The 22,156-nt window shown below is 45.2% G+C and overlaps 1 protein-coding gene across 3 annotated transcripts in view; it reads left to right on the top strand.

The window, feature by feature from the left end:
- The window catches only part of LOC129838787 (dedicator of cytokinesis protein 4-like), a 145,720-nt gene that overhangs the window by 98,062 nt on the left and 25,502 nt on the right, over positions 1–22,156 (top strand). For 2 of the 3 annotated variants that reach the window (XM_055905962.1, XM_055905960.1), the window contains exons 23-47: positions 2,509–2,701; positions 3,088–3,224; positions 3,966–4,100; positions 4,865–4,963; positions 5,393–5,487; positions 5,611–5,686; positions 5,796–5,896; positions 6,022–6,080; positions 6,231–6,379; positions 6,573–6,658; positions 7,507–7,533; positions 7,764–7,920; positions 8,402–8,495; positions 8,662–8,810; positions 9,455–9,541; positions 9,683–9,787; positions 10,168–10,309; positions 12,568–12,734; positions 14,401–14,487; positions 15,020–15,196; positions 19,345–19,428; positions 19,558–19,677; positions 19,860–19,984; positions 20,621–20,741; positions 20,937–21,018. In XM_055905962.1, the coding sequence (XP_055761937.1) occupies positions 2,509–2,701; positions 3,088–3,224; positions 3,966–4,100; positions 4,865–4,963; positions 5,393–5,487; positions 5,611–5,686; positions 5,796–5,896; positions 6,022–6,080; positions 6,231–6,379; positions 6,573–6,658; positions 7,507–7,533; positions 7,764–7,920; positions 8,402–8,495; positions 8,662–8,810; positions 9,455–9,541; positions 9,683–9,787; positions 10,168–10,309; positions 12,568–12,734; positions 14,401–14,487; positions 15,020–15,196; positions 19,345–19,428; positions 19,558–19,677; positions 19,860–19,984; positions 20,621–20,741; positions 20,937–21,018 (2,854 nt within the window). The remainder of the gene's footprint in view (positions 1–2,508; positions 2,702–3,087; positions 3,225–3,965; positions 4,101–4,864; positions 4,964–5,392; positions 5,488–5,610; positions 5,687–5,795; positions 5,897–6,021; positions 6,081–6,230; positions 6,380–6,572; positions 6,659–7,506; positions 7,534–7,763; positions 7,921–8,401; positions 8,496–8,661; positions 8,811–9,454; positions 9,542–9,682; positions 9,788–10,167; positions 10,310–12,567; positions 12,735–14,400; positions 14,488–15,019; positions 15,197–19,344; positions 19,429–19,557; positions 19,678–19,859; positions 19,985–20,620; positions 20,742–20,936; positions 21,019–22,156) is intronic. The other variant, XM_055905961.1, reaches the window with a different exon arrangement.

Below are 22,156 nucleotides of genomic sequence, written 5' to 3'. Positions count from 1 at the left end.
GCACATTTTTTGTCAATTAAAATAACATAAAATTGATCAGAAATACAGTGTAGACATTGTTAATTTTGTAAATGACTATTGTAGCTATAAGTGGCAGATTTTTTATGGAATATCTACATAGGCGTACAGAGGTCCATTATCAGCAAAGTCCTGGTACGTTATGTTAGCTAATCCAATGTTAGCTAATCCAAGTTTATCATTTTAAAAAGGCAAATTGATAATTAGAAAACCCTTTTGCAATTATGTTAGCACAGATGAAAACTGTTGTACTGATTAAAGAAGCAATAAAACTGGCCTTCTTTAGACTAGTTGAGTATCTGGGGCATCAGCATTTGTGGGTTCGATTACAGGCTCAAAATTGCCAGAAACAAAGACCTTTCTTCTGAAACTCGTCAATCTATTCTTGTTCTGAGAAATGAAGGCTATTCTATGCGATAAATTGCCAAGAAACTGAAGATCTCGCACAACGCTGTGTACTTCTCCCTTCACAGAACAAACTGTCTCTAACCAGAATAGAAAGAGGAGGCACAACTGAGCACAAAGGACAAGTACATTAGAGTGTCTAGTTTGAGAAACAGACGCCTCACAAGTCCTCAGCTTCATTAAATAGTACCCACAAAAACCCAGTCTCAATTCTACACATTTCGCCATTGCTTATGACACGTTCATATGCTATCTGGTGGGTTATAACACAACACAATGTGGATTGAGTCAAGGGGTAGGAATGCTTTCTGAAGGCACTGTAGGTTAGAGATAAGGGATATCAAGATATAACTTATATTATACTGTCGTGGAATTGTGTTACTGTACAGGCATAGAATAGACGTTCTGCTGTGTGTGTTGGGGTCCTAGACTGTATCGGTTGAAGCATTGGTTATGATTGGTTTGATTTCTCATGGGCCACATTTACTGAATATACAGTATCCTATTTGTTACTGTAACTGTTGATGACTTTAGGTAAAAGCCTCCTAGATAAGTGTGTTGGGGTCCTACACATAACTGTATATGGTTTGAGTACCATTTTATCATAAGGCACATACAGTATACTGACTATAAAGTAGCTTATGTGTTAACCGTAAGTCACTTTCGCTAGAAACCTGTACTACATACTGTTAGATAGCTACTGTGCCTTGCAAAATTATTCGTCCCCTTGGCATTTTTCCTAGGTTGCATTACAACCTGTAATTTAATTTGATTTTTATTTGGATTTCATGTAATGGACATACACAAAATAGTCCAAATTGGTGAAGTGAAATGAAAAAAAACAAAATTGTACGGAAAAGTGTTGCGTGCGTATGTATTCACCCCCTTTGCTATGAAGCCCCTAAATAAGATCTGTTGCAACCAATTACCTTCAGAAGTCACATGATTAGTTAGATTGCACACAGGTGGACTTTATTTAAGTGTCACATGATCTATCACATGATCTCAGTATATATACACCTGTTCTGAAAGGCCCCAGAGTCTGCAACACCACTAAGCAAGGGGCACCACCAAGCAAGCGACACCATGAAGATCAAGGAGCTCTCCAAACAGGTCAGGGACATCCCACGGAGCACCATAACCCTTAAGGAGCTGGAAAGCTCCACAGCAGAGATTTGAGTATCTGTCCATAGGACCACTTTAAGCCGAACACTCCACAGAGCTGGGCTTTACGGAAGAGTGGCCAGAAAATCTCCCCAAACATATGGAAGAAGGTACTCTGGTTAGATGAGACTAAATTGAGCTTTTTGGCCATCAAGGAAAACGCTATGGTGCAAATCCAACACCTCTCATCACCCTGAAAACACCATCCCCACAGTGAAGCATGGTGGTGGCAGCATCATGCTGTGGAGATGTTTTTCATCGGCAGAGACTGGGAAACTGGTCAGAATTGAAGGAATGATGGATGGTGCTAAATACAGGGAAATTCTTGCAGGAAACCTGTTTCAGTCTTCCAGAGATTTGAGACTGGGACAGAGGTTCACCTTCCAGCAGGACAATGACCCTAAGCCGACTGCTAAAGCAAAACTTGAGTGGTTTAAGGGGAAACATTTCAATGTCTTGGAATGGCCTAGTCAAAGACCACACCTCAACCCAATTGAGAATCTGTGGTATGACTTAAAGATTGTTGTACACCAGCGGAACCCATCCAACTTGAAGGACCTGGAGCAGTTTTGCCTTGAAGAATGGTAGAAAATCCCAGTGGCTAGATGTGCCAAGCTTATAGAGACATCCCCCAAGAGACTTAGAGCTGTAACTGCTGCAAAAGGTGGCTCTACAAAGTATTGACTTTGGGGGGGTGAATAGTTATGCATGCTCAAGTTTTCATTTTTTTTGGTCTTATTATATTTTGCATCTTCAAAGTGGTAGGCATGTTGTGTAAATCAAATGATACAACCCCCCCAAAAATCCATTTTAATTCCAGGTTGTAAGGCAACAAAATAGGAAAAATGTCAAAGGGGGGTGAATACTTTCGCAAGCCACTGTATATTTATACAGTGTCTGTTTATGTCTGTGTATTCCCAGGCGGTGTTCCTGAGGACGTTCCCTGCGGTGTACGGGGAGCTGCTGAAGATCTTCACTGCGAGGGAGGTGGCAGGCTTCGTCAGGGAGACGCTGGGCAGCCTGCCCGCCACCGCTCACGCTGAGTGTCCCCTGGAAGCCGTCAAGCTACATTGTATCGCCAAGACCGTGGAGAGCCAGCTGTACACCAACACAGGTAGGAACGCACACACACACACAATATTTAATAACTTACACAACACTCACAAGCAAACATTTGGGGGTTATGTACGCACACACATATCGCGCACACATGATTATGCACAATTGCTAGTAATTACATACCTACACAGGCGCACTTGCCAGTTAATTGTAGTTAATGATAATTATATACTCACACAAATATCCGTGGTAACATTTTATTAGCTGCTTGCTCAGAGGCAAGGGTAGGGGTTAAAATCACACCCAAAGAGAGGGATAAAAACTTAAAAACAGGTGTTTGAGCAGAACATACATGCTTGTCATTTTGTGTCCGTGTGTCTGTGAGTGTGTGTGTGTGTGTGTATTTTCATTTTCAAGCGTGTGTACTTGTGTGCATTCCAGAGTCGAGGTGCATCCTGCTCCCGGTGGTGTTGCGTCTGTTGCACGCCCACATGCAGGAGCAGAGAGACCTGGTGATGTGTGCCCGTATCCTCACCAGCATGCTCTCTCTCGTCAGGAAGTACGACTCTGTCGCCACCGTGAGTACAGCTACAGCAGAGCACCATGGGTAGTGTAGTCTTTTAGGCAGCCACCTCACGTTTAGTCATGGGCGGATGACAAATTGTGCACGGTTTGAGATCGAGGTTACCTAACTCACTGTTAGTAGCTCGAAAGGCATTGCTGAAAAATGTTATGGTTCCCTTGGATATTTGATGACAACAATGTGTATTGTGATCTGAACACCGCTTTGTTTGTTTGTGTGGCGTTTTAAAACAAACTAGCAAAACCTGCCAGACTGACATTAGAGTCCAATAAATCTGCTTCATTGATCAAGTAATGAAGTAAACAGATAGCTAGGTGCCAGAACAAATAAACAATCCAATCCAATTGCAATCCATCAATGAAACATGAAAGTGTGGATGTGGCAGTTTGTCCCTGTGATCGTGTTAAGTCTCGTCCTGACCTTGACATGGTGCTGGCCTGTTTGGCTGAGAAGCAGCTAGTCACACACACACACACACACACGCTGAGAGACCGGACTGTGAACATGGCTAAGATGATGTGACAGCAGGAGCAGCCAGTCTGACACACACACACACACACACCCACACTAATGTGTGTCCAATTTGTTTACGTATTGGCTAGTGGTCTATCTTTTTGTGTCTCGTATGTTTTCATACTGTCTGTATGGGTAATGTGCGTGTGTGTGTACACATGCAAACTTCAGGCATGATTATGTACCTGTGTGAAAGTTAATATGAACTTGTGTGTGTCCCTAGGAGCCGGTGGTTTCTGAGGAGGTGGATCTGATAGTGGACAGTCTGCTGGTTGTACTGATGAGGACCATCCTTGAGATCACTAACAGGCCACAACCAGCCGGGACCAATATGAGACTGCAGTTCCAGGACATCACGGTCAGTGTGTGTGTGTTCTGTGTGTGTGTGTGTGTGTGTCTAACTGCTAGTCATTCTAAATATAGCATGAGGTTTTAAGGTCACTGATTGAAACTGCATTTGTGGTCAAAAAGAGCTGTACTTCTGTCCTGCTCTTAACCACAGCCGAGTTCAGAGAGAACCATTCTCTTACATTTCCATTTCACATTTTGCCAAATGTCAAACCACCTAAAAAAGTAGAAAATAACCACTTTATTTCTCTCCCAGCCTGTACTGACTGTAGTATTTACAGGTCTTGCATTGAGATACATGGTCTTCCAGCTCTCTCATTGTGAGATATAGTATATGTGGCCAATGTCCCAGATGTTAAAAGCTGTTTCTCTCTCTCTCTGTCTGTCTCTCTGTCTCGCTGTCTCTGTCTCTCTCTCTGTCTCTGTCTCTCTGTCTCTCGCTCTGTCTCTCTCTCTGTCTCTCCATTTCTCTCTGTCTCTCCATTTCTCTCTCTGTCTCTCTCTACATTTCTCTCTCTGTCTCTCTCTCTCTCTTGCTCTGTCTCTCTCTACATTTCTCTCTGTCTCTCTCTACATTTCTCTCTCTGTCTCTCTCTCTCGCTCTGTCTCTCTCTCCATTTCTCTCTCTGTCTCTCTCTACATTTCTCTCTCTGTCTCCGTGTCTCCGTGTCTCTCTCTCTCTCTCTCTCTCTCTCTCTCTCTCTCTCTCTCTCTCTCTCTCTCTCTCTCTCTCTCTCTCTCTCTCTCTCTCTCTCTCTCTCTCTCTGTCTACAGGGGGAGTTTGTGGCGTGCCTGCTGGCTCTCCTCAGACAGATGAGTGATAAACATTACCAGCAGCTCCTGCAGGCCTTCACCAGCAAAGATGACCTGAGGGTAAGGCTACACACACACACACACACACACACACACACACACACACACACACACACACACACACACACACACACACACACACACACACACACACACACACACACACACACACACACACACACACACACACACACACACACACACACACACACACACACACCACACTCAGCTTGTGTGTCATAGTCAGTAGCAGGAGTGTGTCTGTGCTTAATGAGGAACAGTAATGCCAGGGGTTGAGGAAGAGGTTCGATGGAGAGAGAGGGGTCACTAAGTTCACAGTAATAGGAAGGAATTCATTGAACACTATGGATATCATGAATGCACTCCCACTCTGAATACATTACTTTTGATTCACAGTTTGGTGATGTGCTGAATGGCAATTGCTGTTAAACAAAGTAAACGTAGTGTGCTCCTTCGTCTGTTTCTCAGGACTTCCTCTTGCAGATTTTCACCGTTTTCCGCATTCTGATTCGACCGGAGATGTTCCCGAAAGATTGGACTGTCATGCGGTTGGTCACCAACAAGTAAGACCCCTTTTCCCACATACTTGATTCAAAATGGTTTCCCTCCATAGTTACTCATTATTAGCTGACACCTGCTTATAGTTTGGTTTATCGACATAATATTGTTGCCCACTCCCCCCCCAGTGTAATCATAACAACAGTCCTGTACCTCTCTGATGCTCTGAGGAAGAACTTCCTCAATGACAAGTTTGACTACAAGGTAAGAGCTGCTGACTTCCACTTTGTCTTTCTTTGTTAAAAAACAAAAAACAACGTGAAAAAAGCATGTTATTGACATGCTGTAATGTGGTTTAATGCGTCCTCCCTAGGTGTGGGACTCGTACTTCTATCTGTCCGTCATCTTCATCAACCAGCCCTGTCTTCAACTAGAGTCCTTCTCTCCCTCCAAGAGGAAGAGGGTACTGGAGAAGTAAGTCTCGTCTCTGCGTGCGCGCCACAAACGTTCTACGTGCACACTCACTAACTTTCTCCACTTTTCACACGCTGGCTTCGGCGCTGTTGTGACCTGGCGCTGTGTGTCACCTTGTTGTACAGGTACGGGGACATGAGGGTGATGATGGGTTGTGAGATCTACAGCATGTGGCAGAACTTGGGTACGATGCAGCCACATTCTCGTTCTCCTTCAGTGTCACTTCGTTGGATTCTTGCTCGTCTCTCAGAGGAACGTAGTTGATCTCCCTCTCTCGCCCTCTCCTGCTCTCTCCATCGCTCCCTCTCCTGCTCTCTCCCCTCTCTCTCTCCAGGTGAGCACAAGTTGAACTTCATCCCGGCGATGATAGGTCCGTTCCTGGAGGTGACTCTGGTTCCCCAGCCTGACCTGAGGAACGTCATGATCCCCATCTTCCACGACATGATGGACTGGGAGCAGAGGAGGAGCGGAAACTTCAAACAGGTAATGGACAGAGCCGTCCGTATTTATGCCGTTCATATAGCTCTGGTACTGGACCGGCCGGGACCAGCACTAGCACGTCCCGGCGGCACTTTATGGATATTGCAGTCCCACCAGACCGTTACCCACTGTACCCGGCGGTGGCATCCGTGTATTGATCTCGATTGATTATGCAATCAATCTGTTCTCTCGTCAGGTGGAGGCCAAGCTGATCGACAAACTGGACGGTCTGATGTCGGAAGGCAAAGGGGACGAGACGTACAGAGAGCTCTTCAACAGCATGTGAGTCAGGGGGAAGGCGCATGCGGTCACGCCGTACTGTAAACGTCAGTACCCGGATCAGTTTGTCCGTGTGTAAGAGGACTCGTGACGGGATGGAGGGATGTATGTGGGGTGGGAAAAAGGGAAGTGTTTTGGGAGTTCTCCAGACAAGCACCTCCTCTCATATCCATAGTCCTTCACGCCTCCTCTCTGAGATCTCCTTGTCCGTGTGCTCAGGTTGGTCCCGTCACCTTGCATGCTTTGTGCTGTAGTGCTTGTGTGTGTGTGTGTGTGTGTGAGTTTTGTTGGTCTGTGCGGTGTTTGTGCAATTCTCTCTCTCTCGCACTGCAAGCCCATACGTCATAGTCCCACTTCTTGTCAGACACCAACTGGGCCGTTTATGAATGTTCCAGCAGCTTTCATTGAGACCTATATGCTTTATGAGCTTTATATGGGCGTTATAAGTCCGCTCATGTAGCCACGTTATGAACGCGCTTCTGCACCAGGTTAGAGCTCAGCATAAGGCACGTTAGTTTACAGTACGTACAGTCCAACATCCATACGTGTCACTGCCTTTGTCCACCGTCACGCGAGGAACACTGTGACGCTTAGTGCCACCACAATGCTCTCCCTTCTCCACCACATTGCTCTTTTACATGTGTGGCCTGGACACAGCTTATTTCCATGTATTGGTGACGTTTTCCCTAACATGGGATGCAGACACTTTATAGCTGTACATGGTCTTTTTTTTGTTTCACTCCGTTTCCTTATCTACCTGACTGACATCACTAACCCTGAACTAACTTGTGTGAGTGTGTGCTGATATTATTAATCTATTAATTTGTTTTGCCATTGCTTTCCCGGAGTAGAATCCCTCTGTTTGGTCCGTACCCTAGGTAAGACACTCCAATACTCTACACATCGTGTGTTGTCCTTCTGTTAGGGATGTCCTTTACTGCTGGGAGACGGGACAACATGATTGACAGCAAGGTTGAAGAGTTTATTTCTCTCCTCTCTTTCTGTCTTTTTCTCTGCTTTCTCTCCTTCTTTGTTTCTCTCTCTCCTCTCGTTCTCGCTCTCTTCTTTCTTCTATGTCCATTTCTCTCTCTCTCTCTCGCCATTCCAGTCTGTTGAAGAAGATCGAGAGGGAGACGTGGAGGGAGAGTGGCATCTCTCTCATCGCCACCGTCACGCGTCTGATGGAGAGGCTGCTGGACTACAGGGACTGCATGAAGCTGGGGGAGGTGGATGGGAAGAAGATTGGCTGCACCGTCAGTCTGCTGGTCAGTGACAGGCTCTCTCCGCCTGTGGCCCTTGAACAGATTCAGTCAGTGCTCTCCTGTCACCATAGAAACCCCATTGTATTTGTTGCTAGCCTTTTGTCCTTTTCAACTATTGTGTTAAGAGAGCAGGACCAAAGCTGTGTTTCTGTTCCTTTCCCACTGGTGATGAAGTTGCTATGATGATCGTGCTTTTTAGATCAGGGCTCAACTAGTTCACAGCCCCCCCCCCCCCCACATACAATACAATATGTTCTGTGTTGTCTTTGTTACCATGCCAACCGGGGGGATTTATGTTGTGCGTGGTGTCTTTCAGTCCTGCAGGTTTATCTTATATAACGGACCGAAGCACTCGAGCCTGAAAAGCACCCGTTTATGTGGGCAGATAGCGCTGAGTTCGTTACTGCTCGGCGGCTGATAAACATCAGTGCACTTTGCTCCCTCCTCAATCTCTCGCTGTCTCCCCCTCGTTGCCTGTCTCTAGAATTTCTACAAAACTGAGTTGAACAAGGAGGAGATGTACATCCGCTACATCCACAAGCTGTACGAACTGCACCTGAAAGCACAGAATTACACAGGTACACTGTAAAACATCACCAGGAAATGAAGCCGTGTGCGTGTGTGTGTGTGTGTGTGTGGTGTGTGTGTGTGTGTGTGAACTTAGTGTGTTTTAAGTGTGTGGCTGTTCCGGGGTTCAAGGGTTTGGCATAACCATGACTGTGTGGTGCTGTGTGTGTTGTGCAGAAGCCTCCTACACTCTCCTGTTGTATGACGAGCTCTTGGAGTGGTCCGAAAGGCCCCTCAGAGAGTTCCTCAACTACCCCATGCAGAGCGAGTGGCAGAGGAAGGAGTACCTCCATCTCACCATCGTACAGAACTTTGACAGGGGGAAGGTGGGATCTCTCTCTCTCTCTAGCCCTTTCTTTCACTCTCTTTGTCATCCTTTATCTCTTGTTCGTTCTTTCTGTCTCTCGTTCTCGCTTTCATTCTCTATCTCTTGTTCTCTCGTCCTCCCTACTCTCTCTCTCTATATTAACAATTACCCTGGGACAGTGTCATAAGAAAAAGCAAATATCATTTGAATGCTCTGCTCAGCATCTCCCAACACATTATTAGTCTGCTGAATCATTCAACATGTCCTCCCCCATTATTCTTTGCCCAATTTCCCTGTGAGTTCACGACCAAAGCCATCTGCTAGCTGCCGCTGCCTTGGGATTAACACGCAGCAGGAAAGGAAAGCTTTCATTTCATTAGCATGTTGGCTGGTTGCTGCGCCTACATTGTGACGGCAGGTCTGCCTTGGCAGTTGGCACAGTTATTGTTAGTACACTACCGCCACCCAGTGGTCAACATTCATACCGCAGCCAGTCTCCTCTGCAGGCCATTTTTACATGTTTTGTCAGCGTCTCAATATTCTAAAGAGGCTTCCTTTCCTTTAACCCTTATCCCGCTAATGTGAAAGAGGTGAAAAGGGGAAAACACATTCCTAATTGAGATGTTAACCATTGTTAATGTGATGATGTGTTTGGTTCCTCAGTGTTGGGAAAACGGGATCATTCTGTGCAGAGAGCTGGCGGACCAGTACGAGTCTTACTACGACTACAGGAACCTCAGCAAGATGAGGGTGAGTTACTTTAGACCTTCTCAGTATGTCTCCACGCTGACTGATCCCTGACCAGTTCTCAGTTTAGTTGATTAGTAGAACATGACATAGTGGCTAATAGTGCCTAATAGTGTTTTGTAACCCGATGTTACCTGTTGACAGATGATGGAGGCATCGCTGTATGATAAGATCATGGACCAGCAGAGACTGGAGCCAGAGTTCTTCAGGGTGGGCTTCTATGGCAAGAAGTTCCCCTTCTTCCTAAGGGTACCTCTCTTTTCTACCACGGGTTGTTTTGTTAAAGGACATTTAAGAGGCCGTAGAACTGCTCATACAGGGGTTTGCCCCCCAATTTCCATCTGCACTCCTAAGCAAGTTGCTGATGAAGTATGTTGTCAATCTGTTAGTTTCCTCAAAAGGACTTTGAACTCTGCGTTCATAACCAACGTAAGCAACCTCGTCTAAATTGTTAGCATGTGTTTATCATATTTACAAAGAAATCACAAATCCTATTTTGAAGTTACAGAATTAGGTTTGAGCTCTAGATACTGTAACTGTTGCAGATACTCTAACTGTCCACTAGATGTCATGCTAACCCCTGTGCTGTCTCGCTTCCGCCTCTGATGGTGTCAATGCCTCGTCTGCAGAATAAGGAGTTTGTGTGCCGTGGCCATGACTACGAGAGGCTGGAGGCCTTCCAGCAGCGCATGCTGAATGAGTTCCCCCACGCCATCGCCATGCAGCACGTCAACCAGCCTGACCAGACTATCTACCAGGCCGAGGCTCAGTGTATCCTTTATTGAGCTGTTGACATAGACTACGTGCATTATGCACACACACACACACACACACACACACACACACACACACACACACACACACACACACACACACACACACTAGTTTGTTTTACCATCCTTGTGAGGACCAAACAATTGATTCCCATTCAAAATCCTATTTTCCATAACCTTAAACCTAACCCCTTTTACACTCGTGGGAATTGGCCTATATGGATAGGGCTAAATTGAAACGTTTCTTATGGAAAACGTGTATAACCATGGTAGAAATGAAACAGGAACAGTTTAGAGGATTATGGGAAAATTATTAGACTAAAGTTGAGGACACAACAGTTCACCTGACAAGACTGAATCCAACCATTACACTGTAGATTTTACGTGCATTTCACATTTACTGTACATTTTGCCGCATTTGTTACGAAATCTGAAAATACCCCAGATACATTCAGTAACATGATAAGAATGTTCTTGGAAAATGTGAGGTAGGTGCAGACAAACGAACGACAAGGGTTTGCGTGAGAGGTCAAACTGGTGTCTCCAAGTGGTCACACACCTCTCCAGTGGGCACAGTCCCTAAGTCATGTCAACGCACATTTATGACTCAAAGAAGAGTCTTCAACTATAAGCTGTGCCGTTTAGGAACCAGAGCAAGCCCACTTGTAGTTGTTTTGATTGGAACACAGCCCTGCATCCCCGCCATCCATCCCCGGGCATCATTTGAAAGCTTGTTCTATTGCCAACATGATTAGCTTTCACAAGGCAATTTAGAGAAGCAGACAGACCATTTTGGTGGAGTCATCAGTGCCTTCAGATGCAAGGTCCGCGGCAAATTTTCTTCATAATAAAACAAAGGCTCATTCTGTTCGGAATAACACCATATAACACCAACAACATCATATTTGAACTGTACATCAAACGTAGTGATCATAAACGTTGACACTGTCATACTTCACGAGTTTATTATGTGGACTCACGGGTGTTTGGGCTTGCTTGTATGACATTAAAGCGGTATTTATTCGAATCCTCAACGTGTCATCTTTACAAATACATTGAGTCCTCTTTATTTACAGCACTTCTCTCGCTCAGACAACCAAAACATTAGCAAAAGTTGCCCAATTAGCAGGAGGGATAGGGGCAAACTCCTCGTCGCTCGCGGTGCTCAAGTTCATGAACGGTTGTCAGTCAAAATCCTTACAAGCGCTCTGATGTCAGTGCCCAAATCGCCCATTTTCAACCCGTATACGGGTCTGAGGAAAATAGGTTAACCTGCCTTGAACCATAACCTTAATGCCTAACCTAACTCTTACGCCTAAAATATCCTTTTTCCTTGTGGGGGCCGGCAAAATGTCCCCACTTGTCAAAATGTTCCTTGTTTTACTATTCTTGTGAGGATGGTCCCCACAAGGATAGTAAAACCAAAAACACACACACACAGTAGTGCACTGCATCCCACATGTCTAGTAGGCCTAAATAATATAAATGACATATTATACTAGACGGATAATTCCTTATGAATAAGGATATCAGTGCGCGTCATAATAGGAGTGTAACCAGGGAACCCCTTGGACTTTGGCTTTCTTACGCTGCGTACAGCCTTCCGTTACAGCATGTCGTTTATAGAGGAGCAAACCAAAGGTATGACTCCCTCCCTCTTGGTCCTGAGCCAGATCTCTGGCCCGTGCTGTAAATACATACACGCGTGCTTAGTGAAGATCGGGATCGATCCCTTAATAAAAATGCACAAGGTGGCTGTAGGATGCGGCAGCCATCTTAATGATCCTCCGCTGGTGATTGATGGGACAGCTGTTCGGAAGGAGCCGCTCTCTCTCTCTCTCTCTGTGTGTGTGCGTGCGAGTCATCTGTTCTGTGTGTGACTCTTCTCCGAGTGCAATTAGAGCAGACAAGGCCCCTCAAATAGTATTAGCATACAGCTTTGTTATCCTCATGTGTTGTTAATCATTGAGGCTCCTGGACCCATGCCCGTCCCTATTTATATCCATGGGCTGATGAGCTCTCCCTGCACTACACTGACACAGGCCAGTCCTGCTGCAAAGGGGTATGTATTGTGATATAGTGTGGGGTAGAGATTCAGATAAATGGCTACAGGATGTGATTAGTGGAAAGGATGTATTAACACATGAATTGGATGGATAGACCTGTGGAACCAAGGTGGGGGAGGGGGGGGGGTTGTGCTTGCGTTCATGTGTGCATGTCCAACCTATTGTACGCATCCTTGACGTGCTGGCCCAGACCTACAGATCTACGCGGTGAGCCCCATCCCAGAGAACCAGGACGTGCTGCAGAGAGACGGCGTGCCTGACAACATCAAGAGCTTCTATAAGGTCAACCACATCTGGAGGTTCAGATACGACAGGCCGTTTCACAAGGGCACCAAGGACAAGGAGAACGAGTTCAAGGTGTGGGGGGGGGCACGCTGTGTTTGCGCACTCAAAAACACCCCTCTGTGCCTTTCTGTTTGTCTCTCTCTTTTTGCCTTTTTGTTTTGCTCATTTCGCCATCTTATCTCACCTTTCTGGACTTGTTAGTGTCTTCCTTTGATGTCTACCATACATCTGTCTCCTTACTCACTTTCCCTCCCTCCCTCCCTCCCTCCCTCACAATCTCTCGTCCTCCCTCTCTCCACTCTCTTGTTTATTGAGTGCTTGCGTGGGTGTCTCATGGTCTTCCTCTCTGTATACTGGTGTGTTCAGGTGCTGTTTTATTCATAGTCCTACTAATTAGACTCCTGAGCTAGGAGAGGCTGAGACTGGTTACGGTTCAATCACTTAAAAGACACCCCCTCATCCACTTACCCTCGCCTCGTGCCCTTGAGGGAATCCCCGTCGCCGTCTTGGAGGGTGGTCCAAATGATTAGCCGAGCAAGGGAAGTTTGCAACGTAAGCCCCTCAGCCCTCGTCTTCAGTCGGCTTTGCGAGTGTACAGTTATGTTCACTCCGGGGGCTGAAACTCTCATAATTCAATTTGCGACGATTGTACATCCGCTAAGAAAAGTCAGCCAAAACTTAAAAACAACATCAATGGAGAAGTCAACATACAAGTGTAAGTAAAAACGAATGCAAATAAATTAGACATTTTGCTACTATAGTAAAAGATTTAAATGTTTTTGGACATTGTAGAAATACAACATTTCCCTTCTTCAGTTCCAGCTAGGCAGGCTAACGTTATTTAGCTAATTCATTTGCTAGCTATCATACAGTAGGTGTATATTAATAATTATGTATTTCATATAAGTAGACATACACTCATAATTGACCCACAAGCTACCGGTGGCTGAACACACGATCATCGTGGGATGAACGAGTGAAGAATTTCCGGCCAAGGGCGCTCCATTTAAAAATCATTCCTTCCTCCATCGCACGGTCGCGATACGTCATCAGAAGTGTCCACTTCATTTGAGGGCTGAGGGGATAGGGCGTGTCTTTAAGTGTTTGGACCGCAGGCCATGGAGCTCAGTCTAAATATCGTCTCTCCAGACTCCACCCACCCACGCTCACTCAATCTCCATTCGTTAACCTAATATCGTCAGCTTTATGAGTTGGATATCATCGTATCATATCGTACTGAGGTTTAGGTTTCCCAGCTGTCTCTTTTGGGTCTAGTTAGGGCTTGAGAGACACTGTTCAGGCCAGGTAAATTTGACATTTAATATGGGAATATGAAGTAGCATGAATCAATTCTGTGTCGATATGATCTCGTAAAAAGGATGGACAGAATATGCAATTTCGTTTCCAAACTAATTGCGGGTTCAAGGAAAGGTATTAGAGGAATATATTACAATCATGTTTTAATTCATTAAATGAAGTGACACTGCATAATTTGTAGATCGGTGTAGACTGTTGCTATGAGAACTCTGTATCCATGAGGATGTGTAGTACTTAGACATTCTATGAACCGGTGCCTACACATCATATATTAACAGGAGAGGAAAGCAGTGATCTGTGCTGCTCAGATGTGTGGGTGAATGTGTTTTTTCCCGAGCAGTATATTGCCAGCATTAACATGAAGTGTGTGTGTGCCTGCCTGAACATGTCCATGTGTGTGCTAATATGTGTGTGTTTTCAGAGCTTGTGGGTGGAGAGGACGACACTAACCCTGGTCCAGAGCCTGCCAGGAATCTCCAGATGGTTCGAGGTGGAGAAGAGAGAACTGGTGAGTCTCCTCCAATAACCTCCTCATATAACCCCATTCACAACACACTGCCCGATGCTGACCCTGCTATGTTCTAACTTTGCAGAGAGCCCCACCGAGCTCCCTGAGCGTAGACCTATATCAACATCTTTGAAAATTGTGCTTTTCTATGTTTTGTAGTAAAAAAAATATATATGGGAAGAAAAGTTTTCCCAGTGATTGTGAAATGTCCCTTTAAGAGAAGGGTTAACGTTATTCATAATATTCATGAGATTCATAATTATAATGTTACTCTGTAATTTATGAAGGATCAAGCTGCGTACGGAAGGCTGTGTATTAGAGAGATTGTGTGTGTGTGTGTGTGTGTGTGTGTGTGTGTGTGTGTGAGAGAGAAAATGCATTGTGTTTGTGGCCTGCCTTATTTTGTGTTTCTTGTCTCTACTTATGCACATTGTGTGTGTGTGTGTTTTGTGTGTTGTATCTCTCCATAGAGCTATGCATATGTCTGTATATATATACTCATACCATATCACACTGTTTTCTCCTCCTCTAGGTGGAAGTGAGCCCGTTGGAGAACGCCATCGAGGTGATCGAGAACAAGAACCTGCAGTTGCGGACGCTGATCGCCCAGTGCCAGAGCAGGCAGATGCAGAACATCAACCCCCTCACCATGTGCCTCAACGGGGTCATTGACGCCGCCGTCAACGGGGGGCTCGCACGCTACCAAGAGGTCAGAGGGCAATGATGATGTCACTGGCTTACATTGGTCACTCAATATTGTGTGGAGACATTGTCTGGGCTTGCGAGATCGGCAGTCTGCAGTATGCATTATGTGTTTGTTTAAAGAGAGACACAGACGGAGACAGACAAAAAGACAAAGAAAGATAGACAAAGACAGACAGACGGACGGAGGCAGAGACAGACAAAGACAGACGGACGGGGAGGCAGAGACGGACGGGGAGGCAGAGACGGACGGGGAGGCAGAGACGGACGGGGACGGGCAGAGACGGACGGGGACGGGCAGAGACGGACGGGGACGGGCAGAGACGGACGGGGACGGGCAGAGACGGACGGGGACGGGCAGAGACGGACGGGGACGGGCAGAGACGGACGGGGACGGGCGGACCGACAGACACGGGCGGATCGACAGACACGGGCGGACCGACAGACACGGGCGGACCGACAGACACGGGCAGACCGACAGACACGGGCAGACCGACAGACACGGGCAGACCGACAGACACGGGCAGACCGACAGACACGGGCAGACCGACAGACACGGGCAGACCGACAGACACGGGCAGACCGACAGACACGGGCAGACCGACAGACACGGGCAGACCGACAGACACGGGCAGACCGACAGACACGGACAGACACGGGCAGACCGACAGACACGGACAGACACGGACAGACCGACAGACACGGACAGACCGACAGACACGGACAGACACACAGACAGACAGACATAGAATAAGGAGTTCCTTCAGACACATTCAAGGGAATATAAATCACACATTACATTGACATATATACTAATATATACAAAATACATACAGAAGTTAATGTCCTGCATCTCTGTACTGTAAATTAAGTGTTGAATGAACCCGTTATTTTCTTTCCAAATCCATCACGGAGTGCTGTAGCGTCCGAGCTATAATCACTCCTTTTCCAGGAGACCTCCGGCGTCAGCCAGCGAACTGTGTGTCCTGTACTGTGGCTCTCGGTTGCTTAGCAACTTCACATTATCACTACAGCTAGCCATATTGAGTTTGCAGCGAGGCTGAAGAGGGCCAAGTTAGCAGGGGTCTGCTCTCCTCATGACCGCCACTACCTCTCACCTCTATTAAAACTGCTGGTGGAGATGATGAGATGATGCTAGAGATGAGGATGTTGTAGGAAATGAGTTTGACCCGGGAGAGAAGAGCTAAGCTAGCTACGGCTGTGTTGCGCAACGCCCACCTGCTGCTGCTTGAAGTACATTATCTGCCAGAGCTTTGATCCGATAGGCTCCTTGTATGAAGGATATGATGATTTACGATTCTGCAGAATCTATAGACTACATGACGTGGCTGTTTAGACCCAGGAGGTTTCATGTATATATTCAATGATATTCAATGCATACATTTTATAAATGTATTACTAATTTAATGTGTGTACGATCAAGAGATATAATGATGATCTATATACTGTCCATGAAGGCAATGAGAGCGCCATACATCCGCATTTTGTATGCCTAATGCTCCATGGTATTGACGTATGGAGGTCTCTTGGGGAATATTGCACACAATACAGCATAAATCAGTTCCTTTATTAGGATAACGCAATTGACTTTTATGCCAATTTGTTCAGCCATAAATGAAGCAGACATCAGCATTCATATTTCGATTTATTGCTCATGGTTATAGTTCCAGCCCTGAAGGAGAATCCAGCCTGGTTTAATATCTATTTATTGCTGCCGTTTCGTCTTTAATTGAGGTTTTATAATGATTCACAATGTCACTTGACACTTGGAGTTTCTCCTACAATCTCCAAGTCCAACCAGCACCAGAGAAAGGTATAATTTGATGCAAATATTGATTGTTTTCCCACCTTTGGCTAAGTGTTTCAGACCGTATTATTCATACAGCCGCGCTACGGTTCACTGAGACGGAATAAGTCCCTTTTCCCTTTTGAATGTATATTTCTATGGCTTTGGACTGTCTTTCACGCCAGTTCTTTCGGTCAAATCGACCCTGGCGTTCACAGCGTCACAGCAGGGGTTGTAAAGCTGTGTTTTGTGTCGGGGATAACAATCGGGAGATGAGCGTGCTACTGTAGCCTAGCTAGCACTGTTATATTGTTGTCAAGCGTCATGGTAGAGGTTGCCTCTCACACTCAGATGGTAGACACAGATAGGACCATGCCTGTTTGGGAGTGGGCTTTGAAGTAAGCAGTGAGCTCCTCTCCCTTTTGAGTCCCCCACTCCTGCTCTCCCATATCTCTCTCTGTCTCTTTGGAGATAGCCCGCCACAAAGACCTTGTAAGGGAGAGAGAACCCTGCTTTCTCCTTTGTGGCGACTCTTCCCCCTTTGCTCTCTCTCCACTGAAGATTTTTGAGTTTATGTTGTTCATTTTCTGATGTGTTTTTATTAAAATTTTATTGTGACGCAGATTAAAAAGCCTTGGCTCTAATCTGCACTCATCTCAAGAGTTGCGATACCAACATCAGGGAATATGCACTTAACCTCACTAGGGTAGGTGAGACGGTAGCGTCCCACCTCGTCAACAGCCAGTGAAACTGCAGTGCGCCAAATTCAAAACAACAGAAATCCCATAATTTAAATTCCTCAAACATGCAAGTATTTTACACCATTTAAAGATACACTTGTTGTAAGTCCAGCCAAAGTGTCCGATTTCAAAAAGGTTTTACGACGAAAGAACACCAAACGATTATGTTAGGTTAGAGCCAAGTCACGGAAAAAGACAGCCATTTTTCCAGCCAAAGAGAGGAGTAACAAAAAGCAAAAATAGAGATAAAATGAATCACTAACCTTTGATGATCTTCATCAGATGACACTCAGAGGACTTCATGTTACACAATACATGTATGTTTTGTTCGGTAAAGTTCATATTTATATCCAAAAATCGCGGGACGCTACTGTCTCACTTGGCCAAAAGCCTGAGAAAATGCAGAGCGCCAAATTTGATAAAAATACTATAAAAATCTAACTTTCATTAAGTCACACATGAAAGATACCAAATTAAAGCTACACTGGTTGTGAATCCAGCCAACATGTCAGAATTCAAATAGGCTTTTCGGCGAAAGCAAACGATGCTATTATCTGAGGATAGCACCATTGTAAACAAAGAGAGATAAGCATATTTCAACCCTGCAGGCGCGACACAAAACGCAGAAACAAAAATATAATTCATGCCTTACCTTTGACGAGCTTCTGTTGTTGGCATTCCAATATGTCCCATAAACATCACAAATGGTCCTTTTGTTCGATTAATTCCGTTGATATATATCCAGAATGTCCATTTATTTGGCGCGTTTGATCCAGAAAAACACCGGTTCCAAATTGTGAAACGTGACTACAAAATATCTCAAAGGTTACCTGTAAACTTTGCCAAAAAAATTCAAACTACTTTTGTAATACAAATGTAGGTATTTTTTAACGGAAATAATCGATAAAATTGAAGACAGGATGATCTGTGTTCAATACAGGATGAAAACCAACTGTAGCTAGACTTCTGGTCACTTCTATCTAACAGGACACTTCAAGTGACTCTCCTTCAAGATGGCCGTACTTCTTCATTACACAAAGGAATAACCTCAACCAATTTCTAAAGACTGTTGACATCCAGTGGAAGCGGTAGGGAGTGAAAGAAAGTCCCTTAGAAATCTGGTTTCCCAATTTTTCATTGAAAAGAGAGTGACCTCAAAAAAAAATATCTGAATGGTGTGTCCTCGGGGTTTCGCATGCTAAATATGTTCTGTTATACTCACAGATATGATTCAAACAGTTTTAGAAACTTCAGAGTGTTTTCTATCGAAATCTACTAATAATATGCATATCTTATCTTCTGGTGATGAGTAGCTGGCTGTTTAATTTGGGCATGCTTTTCATCCAAAATTCCGAATGCTGCCCCCTACCCAAGAGAAGTTAATGTATGATCAAAATTATGCAAAACATGTTTACATTATAAATATTATTTCTTCCTTTTTGTCTTTTGCCAACAAAAAGAGACAGTCAGACAGACAGTCGGACAGACTGCCCGACAGTCCGACCGTCCATCCGTCCGACCGCCCTGGGGGGGAAACATGGTGACACAATTTAGTAAATTGATGAAATCAAACAAATTCAAAACATACAATGAATTGTGTTCGTGCAGGCATTCTTTGTGAAAGACTACATCGTGAATCACCCGGAGGACGGGGAGAAGATCGGACGACTAAGGGAACTCATGTTCGAGCAGGTCAGTTTCCAATGTTGGAAAACACTAGCCCTACTTTAATAGGAGAACTGCTAAACCTTTGTGATGATATTTAATCTGGAAGAGATTAACGTTAACAAAGGAAATGCACTGTCTCCGACTCCCCTCTAGGCTCACATCCTGGAGTATGGCCTGGCCGTCCACGAGAAGTTTGTTCCTCAGGACATGAGACCTCTACACAAGAAGCTGGTGGACCAGTTTCATGTGATGAAGTCTAGTCTGGGGATCCAGGTTAGTGAAGGCCACTCAACAGGAGCACAATCTGTCAAATCCTCAAATTGACCTTCATCAAACCTGCGTCAGCACAACCTTAACTCATGCTAGCATAAACAATATGCTAATCACATGTTTACTCCTCCCCTCCCTCTTCTCCTTCTCCCTCCGTTTGCCCTTCTCTCTAATCCCCACCGCAGGAGTTTCCTGCGTACGTGCGCGCCAGCCCCGTGCACTTTACCAATGGCAGCCCGCGTAGTTCATGCAGGAACTCGGTCCCCAACATCATCAGCCCAGATGGCGCTCGCGTGGTGGCCAGACGCAGGTGAGAAACACTGGCCTCGTCTCTCTCTCTCTCTCTCTCTGTTCTTTCCACTCTTCCTTTCGCCTTCTCCCTTTTTTTCTTCTGTCTCTTCCTCTTTTCACTCCCTTCCTCATACTCTTTTCTTTCCCTTCCCTTTCTGTCTGCACATCCTATACTCTCTAGCTCACTCTCTCTCTCCTCTCCTCTCTTTCTCACTCCCTGGTATGGCACCATATGGGCGTAGGTGGGCAGCTCTGTGTGTGTGTGTGTGTGTGTGTGCTGCCAGGCTGGTGGACAGATTGTGTGTGTGTGCTCAGTGACCCTGCCATTCTCTACCTGTGACATCCTACCTCCATCGAGCGTAAAGAGGCACAAACCTACACTGCCCAGAGGGACACACAAACACACACACGCACCACCAGCCTCAATCTGTCACTGACATTTCTCTCACTGAGTTTTTACTGTCCTCTTAAGTCGACATCTTGCAAATGTAAAACTCACTAGCAGTTACAACATGTGACTTAAGGAGAGATATTGGGCCTTTTTATCAGAACCATACGGTATTATGTCAGATGAAGGCTCAACCAAATTCTGAAAGTAACTGGTCTTATTTTCTCTCTCTCTTTCTCTCAATGTGTGTGTTATGTTTGTGATCAGTCCCCTCACCTACCCGGCTGTCAACCGCTACTCGTCATCATCGCTGTCCTCTCAGGCCTCCAATGAAGTGAGCAACATCACAGGGCAGTCGGAGAGCTCTGACGAAGTCTTCAACATGCAGGTACAATTCCAATTGAATTTACCCTCAACCACCCTTTTTCAGTGAATTCCTTATTTTTGTTGGTGTTTGCAAAAGCTCACTTGAGAAAGGCACTGATCTAAACTAGATTTGGATAATTTCACTCCCCCACACGATCCTGGCTGTCTATAATTCTTAACTTGTCAGTGATGTTGATGTAGTTGTTTGTCCCTGCAGCCCAGCCCATCTACCTCAAGCCTCAGCTCCAATCATTCTGCCTCTCCCAACGTGACCAGCTCTGCTCCGTCCAGCGCCAGAGGTAAGACTAGCAGAGAGAGAGAGAGGGAGAGAGAAAGAGAGGGGGAGGGGTTGAAACCAATGAAGAACAAAAATAAAAAGATATCACCTATTGGAAAGACACAACAATAACCCAAAACACAGTTGAATGCTTTTTGGCCTCAAACACTCGGTGGCATGGTGACTGATAGATCAGTGTTTTTCTCAGTTTTCTATGTACAGACTCAATGAACACAGCCTGGCCATAGAGACCTGCCATCACAGGCAGATCAGGCAGAGAGGACAGGCTGTGCACACTCTGCACTCAAAGAGAGGTCGAGACAGAGCTGCATTTCCTTTTACACTGCGAGGACTTTGCAGACATACAGGCAATTCTCTTCGCTAAAACTGAAAACAAATATGACTTTGAAAGAAAAACATTGGGAGAAAATATCCTCTCTAGAAAGAGAGAGAGAGTAAGAGAGAGAGGAAAAACAGCTCATATCATATCTGAAATATTATCAGTACTTGCACTGGTAACAATCTGTATTCAGACCAAAATACTTCACTGAAACGAAAACGTTGTACTACTCGAGAACATCAAGAAGTCACTAGATAAGGGAAATGTGGTCGGAGCAGTCTTCCACGACATGAAAAAGTCCTTTGACACAGTTAATCACAGTGTTCTGATCTTCAAACTCCACGAGTTCAATTTCTCAGACAAAGCCATAAGCTGGTTTGGTTCCTATCTGGAAAACCATGGACAGTGTGTGGTCATCAATAACATCAAATCCACATTTATATAAAAAAAAAAAATTTAAAAAAAAGGAATTCCGCAGGCTTTGGTACTTGGCCCGATTCTCTTCACATTATGCATCAATGATTTATTTACCAGAGATCAGTGTAAGTGCCGATAATGTTGTCTATGTGTTTGGTAAAACCTTTACTGCTGTCTCTAAACAACTGACAGAACACCTAGACTCAGTTGGACACTTGGTTGAAAACGGCCTCATTTTGTTTCTCAACAAGGAAGCTGACAGCGTCACTCTCTGTCAGCATCAAAGGAGAGACAATTGGACAAGTCAAAGTGGTGGAGTATCTGTCGATCAGCCTGGACCCCCGAAAAGATCAGTAGGAGCATCAAAGCAAACCTCCACTGTTTCACATTAATAAGAAGTGTC

Source organism: Salvelinus fontinalis, chromosome 39, assembly GCF_029448725.1.
Source record: "Salvelinus fontinalis isolate EN_2023a chromosome 39, ASM2944872v1, whole genome shotgun sequence".
Lineage (NCBI taxonomy): Eukaryota > Metazoa > Chordata > Actinopteri > Salmoniformes > Salmonidae > Salvelinus > Salvelinus fontinalis.
The sequence above is the reverse complement of the archived record's forward strand: the minus strand, read 5'-3'. Positions and strand labels throughout refer to the sequence as shown.